This window comes from Oncorhynchus keta, chromosome 35 (genome assembly GCF_023373465.1).
Source record: "Oncorhynchus keta strain PuntledgeMale-10-30-2019 chromosome 35, Oket_V2, whole genome shotgun sequence".
NCBI lineage: Eukaryota > Metazoa > Chordata > Actinopteri > Salmoniformes > Salmonidae > Oncorhynchus > Oncorhynchus keta.
The window spans coordinates 12,362,455-12,385,971 of record NC_068455.1 but is presented as its reverse complement, the minus strand read 5'-3'; the positions used below and the strand labels follow the sequence as shown (position 1 = coordinate 12,385,971).

At 41.0% G+C, this 23,517-nt stretch overlaps 4 protein-coding genes across 12 annotated transcripts; 3 read left to right on the top strand and 1 right to left on the bottom strand.

The window, feature by feature from the left end:
* Window positions 1–108: 108 nt before the first annotated feature.
* LOC118368050 (filaggrin) lies at window positions 109–1,559 on the bottom strand. Of its 3 annotated transcripts, none has more exons than XM_052496520.1 (3): window positions 1,441–1,559; window positions 469–1,291; window positions 109–435 (listed from the first exon to the last, which is right to left on the bottom strand). In XM_052496520.1, exons 2-3 carry the CDS (start codon window positions 1,285–1,287, stop codon window positions 196–198), a joined length of 1,059 nt encoding a protein of 352 aa, XP_052352480.1. In that variant the 5' UTR covers window positions 1,288–1,291; window positions 1,441–1,559; the 3' UTR covers window positions 109–195. The 3 variants fall into 3 exon arrangements, with proteins under 3 accessions (XP_052352480.1, XP_052352481.1, XP_035607650.1); XM_052496521.1 differs by having other exon boundaries at window positions 607–1,291; XM_035751757.2 differs by having other exon boundaries at window positions 109–1,291.
* A 232-nt stretch (window positions 1,560–1,791) lies between these two features.
* Window positions 1,792–6,550, top strand: tp53i3 (tumor protein p53 inducible protein 3). Of its 5 annotated transcripts, none has more exons than XM_035751762.1 (7): window positions 1,792–1,927; window positions 2,355–2,399; window positions 2,922–3,031; window positions 3,292–3,559; window positions 4,848–5,060; window positions 5,314–5,510; window positions 5,818–6,550. In XM_035751762.1, the coding sequence occupies exons 3-7, from the start codon at window positions 2,936–2,938 to the stop codon at window positions 6,010–6,012; spliced, it is 969 nt and encodes a 322-aa protein (XP_035607655.1). In that variant the 5' UTR covers window positions 1,792–1,927; window positions 2,355–2,399; window positions 2,922–2,935; the 3' UTR covers window positions 6,013–6,550. The 5 variants fall into 5 exon arrangements, with proteins under 5 accessions (XP_035607655.1, XP_035607653.1, XP_035607656.1 ...); XM_035751760.1 differs by having other exon boundaries at window positions 2,891–3,031; XM_035751763.2 differs by lacking the exon at window positions 1,792–1,927 and adding an exon at window positions 2,078–2,262.
* Window positions 6,551–6,688: 138 nt separating this feature from the next.
* dnajc5gb (DnaJ (Hsp40) homolog, subfamily C, member 5 gamma b) lies at window positions 6,689–14,719 on the top strand. Of its 3 annotated transcripts, none has more exons than XM_035751765.2 (5): window positions 6,689–6,889; window positions 7,895–8,019; window positions 8,205–8,418; window positions 8,730–8,883; window positions 11,420–14,719. In XM_035751765.2, exons 2-5 carry the CDS (start codon window positions 7,904–7,906, stop codon window positions 11,536–11,538), a joined length of 603 nt encoding a protein of 200 aa, XP_035607658.1. In that variant the 5' UTR covers window positions 6,689–6,889; window positions 7,895–7,903; the 3' UTR covers window positions 11,539–14,719. The 3 variants fall into 3 exon arrangements, with proteins under 3 accessions (XP_035607658.1, XP_035607659.1, XP_035607660.1); XM_035751766.2 differs by lacking the exon at window positions 6,689–6,889 and adding an exon at window positions 6,899–7,039; XM_035751767.2 differs by lacking the exon at window positions 6,689–6,889 and adding an exon at window positions 7,091–7,715.
* Window positions 14,720–14,999: 280 nt separating this feature from the next.
* On the top strand, window positions 15,000–22,254 carry LOC118368049 (zinc transporter 2-like). The gene is made up of 8 exons (XM_035751756.1): window positions 15,000–15,244; window positions 15,630–15,850; window positions 16,031–16,177; window positions 19,212–19,365; window positions 19,601–19,811; window positions 20,050–20,155; window positions 20,366–20,500; window positions 20,858–22,254. Exons 1-8 carry the CDS (start codon window positions 15,180–15,182, stop codon window positions 21,001–21,003), a joined length of 1,185 nt encoding a protein of 394 aa, XP_035607649.1. The 5' UTR covers window positions 15,000–15,179; the 3' UTR covers window positions 21,004–22,254.
* Window positions 22,255–23,517: the final 1,263 nt, after the last annotated feature.

The following is a 23,517-nucleotide window of genomic DNA, read 5'->3' as shown; positions in this document are numbered from 1 at the left end:
CAGTGGCACTATTCCACTAAGCTACCAGAGATTTACCTCACAGAGGAAACCTGATGGTCTGCATTTACAGTCTTTCAAAAGTGGATAATTACTTCACAAAGGTTACTAGGAAACAGAATAGTCTACATGAAACACGATATGAAGATCAGGTTTCTCAAAAAAAAAGTGGTATAACCGGTGAAAGCAATACCTCTGTCATGTTTCTATCTGCTCATTACAAGTGTTGTCAAGTTTTTTCAGAAAGTTGATGATTTTCTGGCTTAGCATATCCTGCTGACATTGTTTGAGTCTCTCCTTCTCTCCTCTAGCATGTTGCTGTTGGCTGGCCAGCTCCTTTTCTGAGATACAGTCGATAGTGGATATTTGCCTCAGCTGCATGATAGAAAACACCCCTGCCCCTACCTCTGTTTCTCTGTGCTTGGCAGAGTGTCCTGCCTCTGTCTCTCTGTGCTTGGCAGAGTGTCCCACCTCTGTTTCTCTGTGCTTGGCAGAGTGTCCTGCCTCTGTTTCTCTGTGCTTGGCAGAGTGCCCTGCCTCTGTTTCTCTGTGCTTGGCAGAGTGTCCTGCCCTTGCTTGTGTCTTTCTGTGCTTGGCAGAGTGTCCCACCTCTGTTTCTCTGTGCTTGGCAGAGTGTCCTGCCTCTGTTTCTCTGTGCTTGGCAGAGTGTCCTGCCCTTGCTTGTGTCGCTCTGTGCTTGGCAGAGTGTCCTGTCTCTGTCTCTCTGTGCTTGGCAGAGTGCCCTGCCCTTGCTTGTGGCTCTCTGTGCTTGGCAGAGTGTCCTGTCTCTGTCTCTCTGTGATTGGCAGTGTGTACAGTTTTGGGCTGTGCTGACTGAGATCTCAAGCTCAGCATTGATGTTCCTCTAGCCTCAACCCCAACCATTCTAGGTTTCTCTACAATGACATTACTGTTTGATGTCTGCCAACATGAGACTAGTTTCCCTCTGTCGATGGAAAGGGATTTACTGGATTTCACCCGTCTGTTGTCAGAGGCAGAGACGGCACGATCCATCCTTGCCTTTTTAGTTTCGGATATCTCTTTCATGGTTTTGTTGATAGTGGCACAAGGTTCGCAGACTTTGAGAAGTAGTAGTTTCCTGTGTTCCATCATCAGTGAGATTCTATCCTGACACAGAACTCTGAGGGTGTACCTGTGCCTCATGTCCATCAGGGTCAGTTTGTGTTGAAGAATAATGTCCTCCTGGTGATTCAGAAACCTCACATCCAGAACAGACTTTGGTCTCTTGCGGTTGACCACCTCGGTCATATCCAGATCATGCCTTATCATGGTGCTTGGGAATAAAATGAATATTTGTTTTTGACTTCCTGTTTTCATTACATTAACAATACTCACCCAAACATTACCACAACTAAATATATTCTTATTCAATATATCTGTGAAGTTTCACTTGCAAATCAAGGTTTCATCAAATTGTCTTACCTGGTCAATGAACGACGACCTGTATCACAAGCGTGTGCCTCCAGTTTTCCCACGATGTTGCTCTGTTACCTTTTTGAGGTGTGAATGTGAGCAGATCAGTAGGCTCCACAGGGGACTGTTGGCTGCTATGACATCTAAGCAAGCATTGTTGTAGGGTTATTGTATTTCTCCCAGGGGTGGTAGGAAATTGAATGAGTGTGTTACTGTTCTTCTCTAATTATGGTTTGAGGATTATCACAGTGTTGTGTAATGTTATTCGTCTGCTGGCTGTCACAATTTCATTAAATTGGCGTATTTCAGAGTGTAGCCTATAATATTTGGTTCATGTTTAATTTCAAACAGTTTCGAAAGGTGATTATTTGGCTTGCTCTTGTTCCCTCACTACAAATATGAAGTGGGAGGGGGGGCAGCGTGTAGGAGGAATTACAATCAGGCAACTCATAAACCCACTACAAGCACATTCTCTGGGAATTGTTGAGCTCTTTTGGTAAGTAGCCTAAAAACAAGCTTTCAAGATTATTATAATGCTTTATTTGCAGCACCTCTTGTTGTGCAATGTTCATTTTTCTTAGCTTACATAACATATTTTTGTAATCCAGTAAATTCATTGCCCTCTCCTGTTGTATGGCAGAATGAGCTCGAGAGATGTTCGGTAGTTCTGACAACTTTCTGCCCACATTAGCGAGGTGATAGGACGTGTAAACAATGTAGCCAATACTCGCAACAAAATATCTGTCATAAAAGCTACATTGGCGATTTCACTACGTTGTCAATGGCTACATTGTTGCACTACCCAATCAACACTGTGTAAACTTTGCGCAAGTAGGTCTGTCTTCAACGCATTTATTGTATCAACGGGCTACAGATGTTTTGTTTGTAAATCAGTTCCGAACTTTGTTTTTTTTTCATTCAAGGTTCTTGAAGACATGTCACAACATCAGAGACCATCAGAAAACGATGCAAGTATCTTATTAATAAAGTTTTTATTACGTTTTTATGCAATATTTCCCCAAAATGAACAGATATAGTCAGATGCAGAAGTATGCTGAAATTGGCTTGTCATACAACACACGTAGAGCAAAGCTTTGTCGTCATGTATTATTATATATATTTTTTAAACCTTTATTTAACTAGACAAGTCAGTTAAGAACAAATTCTTATTTCAATGACGGCCTAGGAACGGTGGGTTAACTGCTTTGTTCAGGGGCAGAATGGCAGATTTGTACCTTATCAGCTCAGGGATTCAATCTTTCGACATTTTGGTTACTAGGCCAACGCTCTCACCACTAGGCTACTTTCCGCTCCATAATTGCTATTGAATGGTTGATTTTTATTCCTCTGTGGAATAAAATTCATTTCAACCTGAACTTTTTATGTTCTCTCAATGTAATGTGGCTTTGAGTGTCCTGAAGGCGTCTGCCAAATACAATTATTTATGAATGGTTATCAGATGATGACGGCAGTGTGTATTGACACACCAGGAGGACCAGAGAGTATGCTGTTGAGGAATGTCCCCAGACCTCAACCTGAACATGGAGAAGTCCTCATCAGAGTCCATGCAACCGCTCTGAACAGGGCTGACACATTGCAGGTATACCCCTATAGACCATATGAATATTAATCTATGGCTCTATGATCAACAACAAAGTCTTTGTCACTTCTTTCACCTCCTATTGGACAGTCACAGGATCCCTCTAAGCCTATTGCGTCACTTATAGCAAGCTGTTGGATAGTCACAGAAGAGAATGTTCAGAAGGCTTAATTGCAAACTGAACACTGAAGTGGATTGCGAATATTATGTTAACTCTTGTTATGCTAAGATACTAAAGTTGTTATTTCTGTTTTTGACAGAGGAAAGGACTGTACCCCGCTCCACCTGGTGAGAGTGAGGTCCTGGGTCTGGAGGCAGCTGGTACGGTGGCCAGCGTTGGCCCAGGGGTTAGGCAGTGCTGGGGGCTAGGGGACCGGGTCATGACCCTACTCTCTGGAGGAGGGTATGCCGAGTATGTGGCTGTTCCAGAGGAGCTTCTCATGTCTATCCCCACTCATCTCACTGTATACCAGGCTGCTGCCATACCTGAGGCCTGGCTCACTGCATTTCAGCTCCTGCACTTTGTAGGTAGGCCTCTATAGCCATTTTCAGAAGTGGGACAAAGTCATTGTTTTACAAATCACAAGTAAGTCTCAAGTCAAGACAGGCAAGTCTGAGTCAAATCTCAATTCTGGACTGTCAACTATCAAGTCAAGGCTCAAGTCCTAAACTTTGAGTTTCGAGTCCTAAACAAGTCATAATATGCTCTTGACCAAATGTAATACAATTTCATATTTTTAACAAGAGTAATAGTTACTATATTACATTTACACAAATCATGAATGCTTTAAAAAATATCTATATATTTATTACTTTCCAAATAAATGTTATATTTTCATGGAAATACATGGGTAGCTATGAGAAAGACCCCCCTCCCCCACCAATAGTGATCGCTATGGGGCGCAATCGGGTGATATAGGCTTGTACACAATCGCACAACCTTAACACACACACTCTCTCTCTGTGTGGTAACAGTAGGCTAACATATGTCAATGGTTTAGGAACAGCAGTAACATCAGGCAGGATTTAGGCTACCAACCGCCTAGCCAGTTGTAGCTCAATCTTGGGTGTAATGATCACGTTCCCACACAGACTGACTGTGTGGAGGCTCATTGATGTAACGTTACGTTAGCCTACATGATACACTAGTAAAATAATAAAATATATAGCTGTCGGCTATATTAGCCACGACTTACCGTTCTTTGTGCAGCTTCAAATGTCAAACAAAGTTGGAAACTGTTGCGCCTCCGTCTGTAATTTTCTTCCTGCAAGTTGAAATCCGTTTTTTGTTGATACATCGTCGTCTTTATGTCTGAAAATAATAATTTTGTGTATCATCTTTCCAAGGGCTCCATCTGAATTCACCCGCCGACGTTCCTCTGCCACGCACAACTTTTTCTCAGCTGGCACAATTTGATTGACTGCTGTCCGATTCAAACTGTAATCTGACAAATGAAGAGTTGATGCGCTGCACACTTTTTTTAATAGCATAATTTTTAATATTTGGGCTTGAGGGGGGGTGTCAGGTCGAGTCATAAGGCTCAAGTCCAAGTTAAGTCACGAGTCATTGGTGTTAAAGTTAAAGTCGAGTTGCAAGTCATCATATTTGTGACTCGAGTCCACACCTCTGGCAATTTTTTATTTTACTTTAACCTTTATTTAACCAGAAAGTCCTATTGAGGTCAGAAGACCTCTTTTCCAAAAGAGACCTGCATAGCCAAGAAAGGCTATTTCATATTTTCATTCAGGCATTTAATCAAAGCACCGATCAGGAAACCCAGACTTGTACATGTATGTTCAATCTCTAATTTCGTAGCTCAGGTGAAGGAAGGAGAGATAGTGTTGGTGCATGCTGGGGCCAGTGGGGTGGGGACTGCCGCTGTCCAGCTGGTCCGATTGGCTGGGGCTATTCCCATAGTTACTGCAGGAAGCTCTGAGAAACTACAGATGGCAGAGACACTGGGAGCCGCTGCTGGTTTCAACTACAAACTTGAGGACTTTGCAGAGAAAGTTAGTGATTTTACAGCAGGTGAGTTAATAATCAGGTGAGAACATAATCAACATAATCATTGAGAACATAATCATTGAGAACATAAATGCCATTTCACATAATTAATCTAGGGTGTTGTGAACTGCTTACAACATTTGAGTGACTTAATTTGATAATTGTATCATATGCATACAAATCATTGTGTGTGGATACAAATCTTAGACGTACAGAGAGAGATGTATCCAGAGAAACCATGGGATCAAACTAGACTAAACATACAAGCTTTGTGCAGGCAGGGGAGCAAACGTCATCCTGGACTGCATTGGTGGGTCCAACTGGGAGAGGAACGTGGCCTGTCTGGCCACAGATGGACGATGGGTGCTGTATGGCTGCATGGGTGGAAAGACCGTGACAGGAGACATACTGGGCAAGCTGCTGTCCAAACGAGGACAGCTCCTCTGTAGTCTCCTCAGGTCACGCAGTCTGCAGGTGATGTATGGATGATTGATTGATTGATCAGTTGCTTGTCCTACAAGAGGAAATTATTTCCACAGTAGAAACTAATATTATAATGTAAGTTAAAAAGTAAAAAATATGTCAGTGAAAGGCAGCGCCGACAACACAAATGTTCTGTGTGCAATAATGCCCAAAGTAAAACTTTCAATATGTGTTGGATATGAACCTCTTACTCAAATGCCATGCAATTAAACACTTTAGCCTTACCCCAGCCTAGAACACTGTCTTTGTTACTACTTTCTAAATGTGAAGTGTGTGGTCCTGTGTTTTCTCCTGTCAGTATAAAGCAGATCTGGTGAGAGCCTTCTCAGAAAGGGCCCTACCTCACTTCTCAGACCTGACTAGCTCCCCCTGCCGCCTGAGGCCTGTAATCGACAGCATGTTCAGTCTGGACCAGGTAGCTGATGCTCACAGACACATGGAAGCCAATAGAAACACGGGAAAGATTGTAATCAATGTCATGAACCCACAATGATGGGACCTCTAGTGACGGTGTCCTCTTTCCATCTAGCTCCAAACTCAACATTTGGTTGAGCAACTTGGTTTATGACCATTCACCTCTATAACAAAATAAAATGTTATTTGTCACATGCGCCGTATATAACAGGTGTAGACTTTAAAATGAAATGATTACTTACAAGCCTTTAACCAACAATGCAGAGCTAGAATGTAAGAAAAAGGGAAATAGCAACACAATAAAATAATGAGGCTATATACAAAGAGTACCTGTACAGAGTCAATGTGCAGAGGTACGAGGTAGTTGAATGCATATGTCCTGAATGTTATAAGGTGACCGAGTTGATAAATACTGTGTTGAAAGCTAGATATAAAGCTTTCATGTTTCCTACTACAGTAACTATGGTGACAGTGTCTCCTCACCTTAATAGTATTTGTATCACCTTCTGTTTATTGTTCAGTCAAATTATGCATATTATTTTTTACTTTGTTTGGCCCATCTGTGATTTCACTATAAACAAGAATAAACTTCTTCATTTTTCTCAACAAGAACAATCTATATTGTTTATAAAAAAAATATTGTTTGTAATAATTTATTTTCTGTTCATAACTAATCATTACCACACATTAAATCGTTATAGCAGACATGTTCTGTAGCCTATGTAATACAATGTGTTGAATGTCCATGTTCAGTCAGCCCACAAAGAATGTCTGAAAGAAACATTGCAAATATGCTATGCACATGGCCGCAGTACCCCGAGAGCGCCTGGGTGGGTTTATGCGCACCACGCCACAAGCTGACCCGTGACGAGAAACCGGAATTGGCAGGCTGAAGTGAAATGTTCGACTTCCTGAGGTCACCGTCAAGTTTTGTTTTGGGAGGGAAGTCATTTTATGTGAGTCTACACTTTGTTTGTTTTTAAACTGGCAAATGCGTAAAATTAATTGTGCGGTCGTGGACAAAGATTCTAGGGACACTAAAAAAACCCGTCGAAAGAAAGTGGAATGAATGTAGCGGTGTGATTTTTCACCTTAAACACTTAACGGTACCATATTTTCATGCTTAGTTTATCTAAGTTTGAAGGTACCTTTCTTACAACCTGTTTCAGGCTCAGTCTTTAAAGGCGAATTATTTCTTTACTTTTTTCTCAACAATGTTTGTATAGCCTCAAATGAACAAGCTACAGATGTTCATGCAACGTCCGGAGCATGTTTGATTGAATATGAATGGTTTTATGGCGTAGGCATTGGTTGAAAAAATACCTAATTGTCATACTTGAGTAAAAGTAAAGATACCTCAACAGAACATTTCTCAAGTAAAAGACTGAAAGCTTTTGGTTTTAAATATACGTGTGTATCAAAATGTAATGTAATTTGCTAAAATACTTAAGTATAACAAGTTAAATTGTAGATAATTTCACTTTCCTTCTTTTTATTTACGAATAGACAGTGGCACACGCCAACAAATGTACATTTAATTTACAAACGAAACAGATGTGTTTAGTGAGTCTGCTAGATCAGAGGCAGTAGGAAAGACCAAGGATGTTCTCTTGATAAGTGTGTGCATTGGACCATTTTCCTACCCTGCTAAGCATAAAAAATATACTTTGGGTTCCAGGGAAAATACACGGAGTAAAAAATATGAATAGTATAGACACCCCAAAAAACGACTTAAGTAAAAAAATACTTGAAATTACTTCTTAAGTATCCCACTGAGGATAGGTAAGTGGATGGGGTATGACTCATTAGTGGAAGATGAATACATACATAATGTAACATAATGTAGCACTTTTTTTTGCGTCCTTGTCTCATATGCTAAAACTCAAAATACAAGCAAACTCTTTCTCATTGTCCTAATAGCATACCTGTCATCATGCCTGTCGTATTTATCACTGTTGCAGATCTAAAACATGGCGGAACCAAACCAAAGACCTCAACGTAAGATGTCCACGGCAGGAGACGGTCTGTACAAGGTCCTCGGACTGGAGAAGGGGGCGTCGCAAGACGAAATAAAGAAGGCATACAGGTATCAACTTCTCAACCACAGACAGAAGCTTAGTGAACGACTACAGAACAGATCAAAACGCGTTGGCTTTCTGAATAAAAGCACCATGAACTAAAGCTGTAGTACAGGCTGTCCTGACGCTGCTGTTCTTTCCTCTTTTTGGAAGATCTCTAGTAGAAATCTACATCTTTGCCTTCTTCTCCCAGGAAACTAGCACTGAGGCATCACCCTGACAAGAACCCAGACAATCCCGAGGCAGCTGAGAAGTTTAAGGAAATCAACAATGCCAACTCCATCCTCAACGACGAAACCAAGAGGAAGGTCTATGACGAGTACGGCTCCATGGGCCTCTATGTCGCAGAGCAGTTTGGAGAGGAGAGTGTTAAATACTACTTCCTCATGCACAAGTGCTGGTTCAAGGCAAGAAGTCTTTAAGCTCCTATACACATTTGCATACATATGCACTTTGCAGACAGCTATACCCAAAAGAGACTTATTGTACCCACTTAATGAGTGCACACTGTACAGGTTTTGTTGATATAAGCATTTGATTCCTGTTGGAAATGAACTCACGACCTTGGCATTGCTAAATTGTACTGTATGTTAATCATTACTCATTATTAGTGTTGAAAGAAAACAAAACTCTGTATTATAGTTTTTTTTTTAACACTTAGAAGTGTATGCATGAGAACTTGTGCCCTGTGTGACAAAAATCCCCTGTGTATTTCCAGACCCTGATGGTGTTCTGTGGGATCTTCACCTGCTGCTGCTGCTGCTGTTTCTGCTGCTTCTGCTGTGGGAAGTGCAAGCCACCGGGGAACGAGGAGCACGCATACGTAGACCCAGAGGACCTTGAGGCCCAGATCAGAGCTGAGCAGGACAGGGGTGAGTGGGGGAAGGGGCCGTGGTATATTGTGTATAATTCTTAATGCCCAGTGATGCGTATCAAAGTAGTGTAGTGGAGGTTTACGCCATTTCAATGAATGAGGCTGATGGAACAGATCAGAATGTTTATCTTAAAATGTTGTTGAACTATCAGTTCTTCACATTTTAGGCACAGCAATGTACGGACGACGGTAGGTCTTCACGTGAATGTTCCGAAATGCAATTTGCGGGGAAAAACGCCGTTCTAAAATGTGCACCCCCACATGCAAGCGGTTTCATGGACAGAGATGAAAATATCTGTTAGAGATTTAGAAAGAGGGGGTGATATTAAATATGCAAAAACTATCATGGGTTGCTAATATGACTAGGATAATGCCTTTGGCTGCTAGACAATGAAAGAAAACCAGTAGAACAGGAGAACACATATGTAAGTCTATATAAAAGTTATTGCCTTCGTGTTTCGATGGTGGGATTATGGCTATAGGCTACTTTCAAGTAAGGTAAGACTTGCCTCCATGAAGTAAAACGTCCCAGGTTTAAAACAATTAACAAATAGAAAAAAATATGGCGACGCCTAACCGTCTTCTGATAGATGGAAAGGCTTTCCTAAAAACCTTTTCTATTAAATGGTAACCACAGTAGCTACAAAGTAGCCTACCTGTCAGAGTGATATCAGGATTTTTCGCATCAGTCCAGTAGCCTTTTCTTTTGCAAACTCCAACTTGTGCTACAGGAACAACCAACCAAACATCCGTGCTTGGTGTCTGCACGCAGGGTAACTGCACTAGACCTCAAATTGTCTCCTGATGTGGTTTAAGCATTGTTATGTACTTATAGTGCATTCCAAATTCTGTTTCACTTTTCACTATAAAAACAAAATCTATCTACACACAAAGGCAAAGCGAAAACAGGTTTTTAGACATTTTTGCCAATTTATAGAATATAAAAACAGAAATACCTTATTTACACAAGTATTCAGAGCCTTTGCCATCCTTGATGTTTCTACAACTTGATTGAAGTCGACCTGTGGTCAATTCAATTGATTGGACATGATTTGGAAAGGCACACACCTGTCTATATGAGGTCCCACAGTTGACAGTGCATGTCAGAGAAAAAACCAAGCCATGAGGTCAAAGGAATTGTCCGTAGAGCTCAGAGACAGGATTGTGTCGAGGAAACAGATCTGGGGTAAGGTTACCAAAAAATGTCTGCAGCATGGACCTCTCATTCACACACACACACACAAACAAACACAAACGTTTGGACACACCTAGTCATCAAATAAAGATGTCCAAACTTATGCCTGAATATGTATTTTTTAAATTCATTATATATAAGTCCAAAAATGGATGTAGCAACTATACATTGCCCCTTTTAAGTGTGCATGTTTGCGCATGTCTCCATTAGGCCTAAGGATCCGCATGAATTACATTGAGCAATAAAAGCCCCACTTTTATTCCAGTCACTGGCTGTCCACTGCTTTCAAAAACAGTGATTGCTAGGCAGCTTAAACTTCTTGAATTCAACCATTATTGAGTTCAAATACACATTTAGATTTGTGAACAGCCATCCACAACAACCACAATCCGTAAGGTGCAAATGGCTAAATGAGAGAGCAGCAGTGTGATTCACATCAATGCCCTATGTATTTATCAATAGTAAGTGATATCCATATTGCCGTAGACTACACCACTGCTGTCAACCTTAACTCCAAGCGTTTATTCAAGTTGGATCATCTTTGGATGCCGACAGCAGTCGCACCATTGGAAGACATAGCTTGAACTGTAGTCTACAAAAGCCCATTCCTGCTCTTCCCACAATCCCTCAAACACAATTTGTTGTGTCATCATGGTGGTCTCTGACTTGTGGTCAGACTCACTCAGGTGGAACAAACTTAAACTTGTGCCTTTTCTATGCTGATTGGAAAGTCATTGAGGAAAACAGAGGTGGCAAAAGAAATGTCGCAAACATCCTTTCTGAATTTTAAAAGTAATCCTCGACGTAATCCTCTAGTTATTCAAACGTATCTGTAATCTGATTACAATATTTTTGCTGGTAACCGATTACAGTTAATTTCTTGTTGTAATCCGTTACTCCCCAACACTGAAGATAAGGCCCTGCAGTTTATTAACCTATATGCTTCTTGTTTAGGCCTCTTTTACCAATTTGGTATTTTAGTGCTGAATGTGCTAGCTGTAATAACTAGTAATAACTAATGTAACAAGTAATAGCTAATGTCATTACTTTCGTCCATTGCAAGCCTGCTTCCTTGTTTGATTGCGATGGTGATTGCATAATTAAGGCAATGTTTTTGTTACTGCCAGTTAATCTACATGGTAAACATGGTATGGAACTGTGGATGATGAGGATGGTTACTAATGGAAGTGGTTGTGTAAAACAAAACAAGAAGAGCACAAACGTCCATCTCATATGAGCTAATATAAGTATGTGTCTAGGTCTATCATTCTAATAGGAAATCGCTGCCTGCTCGAGAAGAGCTCAGTGGATTAACAGTACATCTCTGTTCTCCCTGCAGGTGATCATCAACCCGTTGTGGTGCAACCTCATTCTGCTGCTGTTGAGAAGGCAGAGTCTGACCACGACCAGTCTGCATCCAACCACTCTGACCCTATATTCACCACAACGGACCAGTAAGAACCTGTTAGCGGGGCGTCTTCCCATAGCCTGGTCCCAGATCTGTTAGTGCTGTTTTGCTAACTCCTATGGTCATAGGGACTTGGCAAGACTGCACAGACATGGGACCAGTCTAGTCTTCCCAGTCTGCTACTGCCAACCAAGATGGTCCACTCCACTGAAAATACTGTGATCAGTTTCTGTGGATCAGTGGCAGGTGCTTAAATTCTTACAGTCAACCCTCTGTACTATATGTGGCCAAAGCCATGTACAGTTCCTTCAGAAAGTATTCATACCCCTAGATTTATTCCACATTTTGTGTTACAGCCTGACTTTTTCTTACCCATTGACACAATAACTCATAATGACAATGTGAAAACATGTTTTTTGACATTTTTGCTAATCAAATGTATAAATATCTTATTTACATAAGTATTCACAACCTGGAGTCAATAGTTGTTAGAATCACCTTTGGCAGCGATTTTAAAGCTGAGTATTTCTGGGTAAGTCTCTAAGAGCTTTGCACATATGGATTGTCCAATATTTGCACATTATTCTTAAAAAAATTATTCCAGCTCTGTTAAGCTCATTGCTACACATCCATGTTCATGTCTTGTCGTAGGTTTCCAAGCAGATTTAGGTCAAAACTGTTACTAGGTCACTCAGGAAAATTCTATGTCATCTTGGTAAGAAAATCTAGTGTATATTTGGCCTTGTGTTTTAGGTTATTGTCCTGCTGACAGGTGATTTTTTTTGTCTCCGTGTCTGTTGGAAAGCAGACTGAACCAGGTTTTCCTCTTGGATTTTACCTTAGCTCTATTCCGTTTTTTTTTGTTATATCAACCACTGCCTAGTTCTTGCCGATGACAAGCATACCCATAACATGATGCAGCCACCACAATGCTTGAAAATATGAGGAGTGGTATTCAGTAATGTGTTGTGTTGGATTTGCTCCCAACATAACACTTTCTATTCAGGACATTAAGTTAATTTCCTTGCCACAGGTTTTACTTTAGTGCCTGTTTTGGAATATTGTGTACAGACTTTCTTCTTTTGACTTTGTCGTTTAGGTTAGGCTATTGTGGTGTAACTACAATGTTGTTGATCCATCCACAGTTTTCTCCTATCACAGCCATTAAAGTCAGTAACTGTTTTAAAGTTACCTTTGACCTCATGGTGAGATCCCCGAGCGGTTTCCTTCCTCTCCAGCAAACTAAGTTAGGAAGGACGCCTGTATCTTTGTAGTGACTGGGTGTATTGATAGACTGAGTTAGGAAGGAGTCCTGTATCTTTGTAGTGACTGGGTGTATTGATACAATGAGTTAGGAAGGACGCCTGTATCTTTGTAGTGACTGGGTGTATTGATACACTGAGTTAGGAAGGAGTCATGTATCTTTGTAGTGACTGGGTGTATTGATACACTGAGTTAGGAAGGAGTCCTGTATCTTTGTAGTGACTGGGTGTATTGATACACTGAGTTAGGAAGGACACCTGTATCTTTGTAGTGACTGGGTGTATTGATACACTGAGTTAGGAAGGAGTCCTGTATCTTTGTAGTGACTGGGTGTATTGATACACTGAGTTAGGAAGGACGCCTGTATCTTTGTAGTGACTGGGTGTATTGATACACTATCCAAAGTGTAATTAATAACTTCACCATGCTCAAAGGGATATTCCATGTGGGCTTTAAAAAATAAATACAAATTATGTCACATAAGTCCATGCAACTTATGTGACTTGATAAGCAAATTGTTACTCCTGAACTTTATTTAGGCCAAAACAAAGGGCTTGAATACTTATTGACTCAAGACATTTCAGCTTTTCATTTTTTTATTAATTTGTAAAAATGTCTAAAAACATAATTGCACTTTGACATTATGGGGTATTGTGTGTAGGCCAGCAACACACAATCTAAATGTAATCCATTTTCAATTCTGGGGGTAACAACAAAATGTGGAAAAAGTCAAGTAGTGTGAATAATTAAGGCACTGTATGTGGATTTATATTTTGTTATCTTAATAATAAGACTGTATATGTCTCATTTCAATTGCCAGTTGTGGTCTATGTTTACAAGAGTCATACATTCTTATGATTGTGCCAAGTTTACCTTAATGCGTAGGCGATCTTTTTGTAGATTTGAAAAATTAGAATTTTTAAATAGTACGAAACAGTATGTACAGGTTAACGGCTTCTATGTATGCTTAATGGACCATGTAGAGAGGGTGATTGAATCGAAACTGACGTCTCCCAAATGGCTTCTTGTCTTGTGCACTACCTTTTGACCTCCGCTATGTAGTGCACTACTTTTCACCAGGGCCCATAAGTCTCTGGTCAAAAGTAGTGCACTATATAGGGAATAGTGTGCCATTTTGAGAGACAGCCTGAGTCTGAATTCGTAAATAAATGTGCACTTTAAGCGCCTTCTTAGCATAATGAACCACTGTCATAGTAAGGGCTGCTGTGGTCTGCCACTCCCCCTTACGTGGGAGCCAATAACTGCAACTTTAACCTATGTAAAGAAATGCTTGAATGTGTTGTTTATGTTTGTTTGTAGGCTACAGAGCAATATTTGTTCAGGCTTTATTTTCAGTTTTCCAAAGCTTGTGATTCCAATTTGTAGGATTCTGTATGCCAACCCCAGTCCTGAACTCACATATGTGCTCACTGTTTTTATTTTGTCATGTCTCTCTCATACCTCCCAGTTTTTTCTTTCTCTGTGTGTAATAATATAGGAGATGTTGTCATTTAAAACTCTCTCTGTATTCCTGAACCAAATGATTTTCTATATCTTTTGATTTAATCTTGTGTGGTCTGGATACACCTGTCATATTCCCTTTCTGTACACTCTATATATTTGTTTATATTAATCGCTTCCCACGTTCGCCCGCTAGACTTTTTAAACACTTGGACACCAAGTAATGACAGTCGTTGAAAAGCGTTGTCTCACACACCAGCAATCCGCATATTTTAAAGTGGGTTTCTGTTGTAGTTCACCAGTTTCAGTGAATACTGCCAAAATTCCAATGCAGGTCAAAATAATCTTTCCGTAATTGTTCACTCGACCTAATATGGATAGAACAAAGGCCTTGCTTTTAATAAACTTTTTTTTTTATCCTACTTTCAGTTTTATATACTGTTCATACTGTAAAATATATTTATGTGTGTGTGTGTATATGATTAATAAATTGGGGATTCTGATCAATTGTTTGCCTATTCATATCTTCTGCATAACTTATTTTTCATGACAATACCATACTTCTACAAGAAATACACGTGTGTAAAGGTGCTTGTGATCCTGAAAAACATGAGACTAGATACCTAATTTATTTACTATCAATGCTTGATACACAATGAGTAGCAGTAGCCACAATAGACGACTGACATGGAGTGACTTGGCCTGTTATGATAGGTTGATTGTGTAATCATGGCCCCTAGTCAGTTATCTCCCAGTGTCCATACAAACACCACACCTGATTAACAGCTGTCAGGTTTTTCAGCAGGGGCAGGCATGAACCAGATCAATGTTGAGAGGCTGACAGAATTAGGTCGGAGAGGCAGCGATATCATAAGGACAGTGGTATTTTCCTTTTTGTTGTATAGCCACTGTTTAAGCCTACGTTTTGATTCTTACTAAACTTTCAGGAGCTGTTTTGAAGGAGATTATGGATTCTCAGAAACACCGTCGCGTCGAGGATGATTCTACAACATACTCCATGCCATTACTGGGGCATGTAGTTCTTTTATTCTCAACCTTTAAGGCCTATGTTAGGAACAGTTACTATGTTAATGTTGCATTATCTTCATCTCAGTTAACAGCTGTTCAGTCCAATTTGTACGAATCGATAAATGGACAACTCCGTTATCAGTTTATAGTTGATAGATTTAGGTGTGGTTCTGTGTGAAAGAAATACAGCCTAGACAGAACATGTATTCCAAGTGCTTAGTTATCATTAAATGTACCCAAGTAGCTGATTGTCATACATATTTGTGTGTTTTGTCCCAAACTTTCTTGCTGTTTTTAATACGAGAGCACTAGTTTCCCATTGTATGTAATTATTCCATGACCCACTCTATATGACAAATCAACTTGATCTTGGGACATTTTCTCTCAGGTCATTCCCTGGGTCTGAGCAAGACAAATGTCCCAGTCCAACAGCAGAGACTGGAGACAGAACTGCTGCAGCTGTCCGGTGGCATCCTGTTACTGCTACTGGTCACTGCCATGAGAACGACAGGGCTTCGTGGACAGAGAGTCGTGAGAAGCAGCTGGCCAAGAGGAAACTCATCATCGCTTCTGTTGTCAGCCTGGTCTTCATGGTTGGAGAGGTGATCGGTAAGATTCTGATAAATAATGACACATGAAGAAGATAATGGAGACAGAAAACAGAAACTAATACATTTTGGAGCACAGATTTTCCTATTTACTCAACTTGTAAAATATTAGATCTGGTGGATAAATTCTATTTCTGAAACGTGTGTGTGTGTGTGTGTTTCATTTTCTCTATCCTCACAGGTGGCTACGCGGCACACAGTCTGGCCATCATGACCGACGCTGCTCATCTCCTCACAGACTTTGGTAGCATCATGGTCAGCCTCTTCTCTCTATGGGTCTCCTCCAGACCTCCCACCAAAACCATGAACTTTGGCTGGCATCGCTCAGGTTGGTTTAACTTTATAAGAACTCAGACTGGCACCATATATCAATATGCCTTGTTTTAGTCAGATGAACTGGCACTATGTGTCAATATGCCTTGTTTTAGTCAGATGAACTGGCACCATGTGTCAATATGCCTTGTTTTAGTCAGATGAACTGGCACCATGTGTCAATATGCCTTGTTGTAGTCAGATGAACTGGCACCATATGTCAATATGCCTTGTTTTAGTCAGATGAACTGACACCATGTGTCAATATGCCTTGTTTTAGTCAGATGAACTGGCACCATGTGTCAATATGCCTTGTTTTAGTCAGATGAACTGGCACCATATGACAATATGCCTTGTTTTAGTCAGATGAACTGGCACCATATGTCAATATGCCTTGTTTTAGTCAGATGAACTGACACCATATGACAATATGCCTTGTTTTAGTCAGATGAACTGACACCATATGTCAATATGCCTTGTTTTAGTCAGATGAACTGGCACCATATGACAATATGCCTTGTTTTAGTCAGATGAACTGGCACCATATGACAATATGCCTTGTTTTAGTCAGATGAACTGGCACCATATGACAATATGCCTTGTTTTAGTCAGATGAACTGGCACCATATGTCAATATGCCTTGTTTTAGTCAGATGAACTGACACCATATGACAATATGCCTTGTTTTAGTCAGATGAACTGACACCATATGACAATATGCCTTGTTTTAGTCAGATGAACTGGCACCATATGACAATATGCCTTGTTTTAGTCAGATGAACTGGCACCATATGTCAATATGCCTTGTTTTAGTCAGATGAACTGGCACCATATGTCAATATGCCTTGTTTTAGTCAGATGAACTGACACCATATGACAATATGCCTTGTTTTAGTCAGATGAACTGACACCATATGTCAATATGCCTTGTTTTAGTCAGATGAACTGGCACCATATGACAATATGCCTTGTTTTAGTCAGATGAACTGGCACCATATGTCAATATGCCTTGTTTTAGTCAGATGAACTGGCACCATATGACAATATGCCTTGTTTTAGTCAGATGAACTGACACCATATGTCAATATGCCTTGTTTTAGTCAGATGAACTGACACCATATGACAATATGCCTTGTTTTAGTCAGATGAACTGACACCATATGACAATATGCCAAGTTTTAGTCAGATGAACTGGCACCATATGACAATATGCCTTGTTTTAGTCAGATGAACTGGCACCATATGACAATATGCCTTGTTTTAGTTTGATGAACTGGCACCATATGTCAATATGCCTTGAGAGAAGAGGCTGACCATGATGCTACCAAAGTCTGTGAGGAGATGAGCAGCGTTGGTCATGACGGCCAGACTGTGTGCCGTGTAGCCGACTGTGTGCCGTGTAGCCGGCTGTGTGCCGTGTAGCCGACTGTGTGCCGTGTAGCCGACTGTGTGCCGTGGAGCCGACTGTGTGCCGTGTAGCCACCTGTGAGGAAAGAGAAAATGAAACACACACACACACGTTTCAGAAAAGTGTTCTGAGGCTAAATATAATTTATCCACAAGTCAGATGAACTTTCCTGAGCATGTTTCAGGGAGCTTCAGTACATCCAAAAGATGAAACTTTCCATAATGTATATTTTAATAACAATTACCACTCTCGGTGTGTATTTGGATAGGGAAGCAAAACAATTATCCTTTGTATTTGAACAACAGTCTATGATTCAGTGATTCAGTTTGGGAGATTCAGTGATTCAGTTTGGGAGATTCAGTGATTCAGTGATTCAGTTTGGGAGATTCAGTGATTCAGTGTGGGAGAGTTTACTGTTGTAGATTTTGATGTGTTTTTTGTGCAGGGGGTGTGAATAAGGGAGTGAATTAGTTGACACCTTAAGTAAACGTTTCTCTAATTTCCTGGGAACATCCATGTGTCAGCATTGATATGACCAGATATCATTCCCAATAAGTCCTTCATGTTCACGTGTGTTCTGAAAGTGGTCATTGTGATTAAAATACACTATTGAAATTAAGTTGCTAATTGTTGTCGTGGCAGAATCAGAATTATTTAGGTAACATTTATAAATAAAATGTTTTATTTATATTATTGCATGCTTATTATTGCATGAGATATGTCATTAGAATGTCTATTTTTGGATAACACTGTTGGCTGGTTGCAGTTATCTGTTCTCTGTCAGGGTTCAGTTACTTGGGCCGCAGAGAGGGGAGAGGTCAAGCTTGTCTTCATATGTAAACATATCTTTTAAACCATGTGAAGGGATTATTTTTTATTTTTTAATATTTTATTTTACCTTTTTTTAACCAGGCAAGTCAGTTAAGAACAAATTCTTATTTTCAATGACGGCCTAGGAACAGTGGGTTAACTGCCTGTTCAGGGGCAGAACGACAGACAGACCTTGTTAGCTCGGGGGTTTGAACTTGCAACCTTCCGGTTCCTAGTCCAACTCTCTAACCACTAGGCTACCCTGCCGCCCCACTAAAGGGGGAACCAATTATCTCTTGGCTCCACAATGTCTTTGTCTCTGATCTTGTCCAGGAGGGGTGTATTTGATATATGCTAATGGATGAGGTAATGTGTTGTACTATGTTGTACCAAGAACGAGAAGTAGAACCTCGTTTTAGGAGAGCAAACTGAACGATAATTTATAGCTAATGCTGTCTGGCTATGGGATACTCCTCTCTCAAGTAAAGTCTTCCTTTGTAATGTTCCTAAGATCTGTTATTCGTCATGTGAGTTGAGAGGGGTGTGTCTTGGCTATAAATGATACTAAGAACTGTTTTGTAAGCACTCTCAGAGAATTCATTTATAGACACTGAATTGATCTGAGAGTCACAGGGTTGTGATGGAGCTCATAATAATTAAAGATGGACTTTATGATAACTCTGACTTGTGTGGTGGTTTGGTCTCATGATTTGGTAAATACAGGAAATTTCCACTACATTGTTTACTTCCAATGTGGCTTGAATGTTGGCTCTATCACATATACATGATATAATATGAATCCATTTCTTATCGTCCCTATAATGTTCTGCAGAAATCCTGGGTGCCTGTTTGTCAGTGCTGTCCATCTGGGCTGTGACAGGAGTGCTGGTGTTCATCGCCATTCAGAGGATCCTTAACGATGACTTTGAGATCCACAGCCAGATCATGCTCATTACCTCAGGCTGTGCTGTGGGGGTCAATGTCTTGTGAGTAAAGCTAAGAATGTCTGTTTTGTCAATATACATTTTTTATTGGCCTTCATGGGATTGGTTGTGAAGGTGTGAGAGACATAGACTGGTCCCAGATCTGTTTGTGCTCTCTTGCTCACTACTATGGTAATTGTAGGACTTGGCAATACAGCATAAAAAGATCTGGACGAGACCTGGTCAGTTGTAGATAATTGGCTGGTCTTCTAACAATAGGCTTTGTTTGTTTGTGAAGAATGGCCCTAATCCTCCATCAGTCCAGTCACAGCCACGGTCCCTCCTACCACCGACCCCATGACAATACAGTCAACCTGTCACACGGCCACTCTCACGGACTCCCTGGTGGCCATGGCAACACCAGCGTGAGAGCGGCTTTTGTCCATGCAGTAGGGGATCTGTTGCAGAGTCTGGGGGTACTGCTGGCTGCTACCATTATACACTTCTGGGTCAGTGATGCTGTCGACTTCACTTGCCTTATTCCTTTTAGCTCATAGTGGAGCAAAATGCCTTCACAGTTATTCTTCAGAAAACCCCAGCCATCAACAGGCGAACGGTAGGATGAGATATTTATGCAGCAGAATACGTTAACCATACTTACTGTAGGCTATACCTGCAACTCTGGCTAATATTTAGAGGAAAACGACGGCTTGATTTGAACATGTCATCTCTTTTTATACCCAACAGCCTCAGTATAAAATAGCAGATCCCATTTGTACCTTCATGTTCTCTGTATTTGTGCTGGGAACAACTGTCACTATCCTGAAGGACGTCTTCAGGATACTCATGGAAGGTGAGTACACAGGTCATCATCCAAACCTTGAAGTAAATACTTTGGCCTCTGTATTTATCATTCTGGACCTTGAAAGTGTGTGACCAAGTTAAACAACAACAAAAAAGATCATTAAAGGCTTTTGTAAACATGGTTATTGGATGTAATCGTCTCACTGTATAGAATGTTATCATAAGCATCCTTAGTGTTTTTTTGTGGGACTTTCTACAGGGGTTCCTAAAGGTATCGACTTCAATACTGTGAGAGAAATGCTGCTGTCGCTGAGAGGAGTCAAGACCACACACAACCTTCACATGTGGGCCCTCACATTGAGCCAGTCACAGCTCTCTGTACACGTGGCTATAGGTACGCACATGCTTGCACAGACTAACACTACAATACTCTGTCTGTACAATACACTCATGGTCAGACAGACGTACTGACACACACACACACACACACACACACACACACACACACACACACACACACACACACACACACACACACACACACACACACACACACACACACACACACACAGTGTGATCTCCAACCTATGAACATACCATCACCACATGCAGCAACAAACAAACTTCTGAATATTCTGTCAGTTGTTAACCAGGAACACCTCAGTATTGGTGGTTTGTCTTTCTGTTGATGTGACTAAAAATCTCACCAAAAAGAATAGAATCCATATTCCTTTTTTGTTTTGTTCTAAAGAGGAAGATGCCAGTCCCCAGCAGGTACTCATGGATGCTACCAAGCTGCTCCAGTCAGAGTTTGGTTTCTCCAGCATCACCATCCAGGTAGAGCAGTATGCAGAGGAGATGATCTATTGCATGCAGTGCCAGGACCCCACGGACTGACATCACTACCACCATGGGGGCTGAGACTGAACTATAGGGACCACTATGGGAGATTGTCTGACTGAATACACCATGGAGGTTATTTGAGAACCCTGTACAAAATCTAGCATGTGCTGGCTAACTACTCGATTGAGATTTGTTAACAGTCTGTCATGACAGATCACTAGTGGGGCTAAAGACTCTATGGACAAGAGAGGTTTCTCTACCCTATGAGAGGGAAGAATTCTTCCCAGTCCGTACTGTACTGTATGTCTGTTACAGTATGCCGTGTGAGGTCACACGACTTCAACAGGGTGGTACTGTAGATTACACACTGGGACGTGAGGTGCTATCATGTCATTTTCCTTAAAGTAGCACTTCTGTGGGAAAAGCTCCTGTTTCGATCAATATTGGTTTTTCTAGTAAGATAACAGACAGATAGACAAGGTCAACAGAAAGTGTCATTGTCACACATAATGTTTTATGTTTTATGTAAAATATCTGGTCGTGTTTAGATAATTACATGTATCATATTTATTTAGTTTATATTATATAACAGGTGTGGTATATTAACATAAATACTGAAACATTTCACTCTCGAACATTGTTTTTTAAACCTTTCAGTTTGTAGATCTTTCAGTTGCCTTATTTCCCTCTTACATTCTTCCTGATTTACTACCAAAGTGAGACCATGGTGATTGAGGGACTTCACAGAGAGGGTGAGATTCAATCCAAGGCGTTTTATAGACCAGCACACTGGTAATCCAACAATGCGCCTCCACGCTTCTCCGTGGAGATCACATTCAATGTAAACATTGTGCATGTCAACTCAAGCATAAATTACCTTTAAAAGAGTCAAGAACCACGTTTACGCTGCTCTGTAAACGTGCCATGGATTGAATCCAGCACTTAGTTGTTCAGGCTCTGAGTAATGTGTTGAGCCTGGGGTACAGACGCACGCTGCTCTGTGTCGTCACCTCCATCACCATCTCCAAGGGAACCTCTTTTACCTTACTGATGTACTCAGCACAGACAGAGATGTTCTTCGGCTCATTTCTCACCTACAGTATGTTTAAGACACAAAAGCAGAGAGGAGAGTAAGTGCTGTAAAATATTCTTAGCTGTATAAATTATTTTCCAACATTATTTGATGTACGACCACTTTCAAACCGGGATAAAGTCAATGGTATATGGATGTCAATTTATACTCTCTGACTGTGTTTTACTTTGTTTTAATCTGACTGTGTCAGTAAATAAATGAACACAGCAACACCCCTGTCTGTTTCTCTGGCCCCAAGGCAGGTAAACCAGTTTCTAGACACATGCTCTCCAACGGCAGCTGTTTCACCAGGTTCTGCTTCTTGTGAGAAAACACATAAAGAAAGGAAGAAGAAATGCACTTCGTCTGTTCAGATAAAATGCATTAAACAATAATTATTGTTGAAACAAAGTGAAAAAGTGCTGTGGTGTTACACCTACTCAGTGTGAGAAAACAAAACAAATCACTATTTATTTAAAGTGTACTTACCAAAAGCCTCGATACAGAAAATTATAACAATCATTTTTGAAAAAGAAAGTGCATTATGCTCGGAATACATTTGTTGTGTAAAGTACAATACTAGTTCCCTTTTGGAGGGAACAATAGTGTTCTCTATCAGTCATACAACAAGGCATTGTTCTTTACCTGCTCCTCACTATAGGTGGAGGAATGGAGAAGTACTCAGCTCTCACGCCCTCCATGGCAACCATCAATGACACTCCGAGCATTGACTACAATACAGTATAGAAATGAGTAAAACAGTATGTGAACATTGTTAAAGTGACCAGTGATTCCATGTCTTTGTACATAGGGCAGCTGCCTGTAAGGTGCAATGTTGAGTAACTGGGTGGTAGCTGGCTAGTGACAGTGACTAAGTTCAGTACCGGGTGGTAGCCGGCTAGTGACAGTGACTAAGTTCAGTACTGGGTGGAGGCCGGCTAGTGACACTGACTAACTTCAGTACTGTTTGGTAGCCGGCTAGTGACAGTGACTAAGTTCAGTACCGGGTGGTAGCCGGCTAGTGACAGTGACTAAGTTCAGTACTGGGTGGAGGCCGGCTAGTGACACTGACTAACTTCAGTACTGTTTGGTAGCCGGCTAGTGACAGTGACTAAGTTCAGTACTGGGTGGTAGCCGGCTAGTGACAGTTATTAAGTTCAGTACCGGGCGGAGGCTGGCTAGTGACAGTGACTAAGTTCAGTACTGGGTGGTAGCCGGCTAGTGACAGTGACTAAGTTCAGTACCGGGTGGAGGCCGGCTAGTGACAGTGACTAACTTCAGTACTGGGTGGTAGCCGGCTAGTCACAGTGATTAAGTTCAGTACCGGGTGGTAGCCGGCTAGTGACAGTGACTAAGTTCTTCAGTACCGGGTGGTAGCCGGCTAGTGACAGTGACTAAGTTCTTCAGTACCGGGTGGTAGCCGGCTAGTGACAGTGACTAAGTTCTTCACTACCGGGTGGTAGTCGGCTAGTGACAATGACTAAGTTCAGTACTGG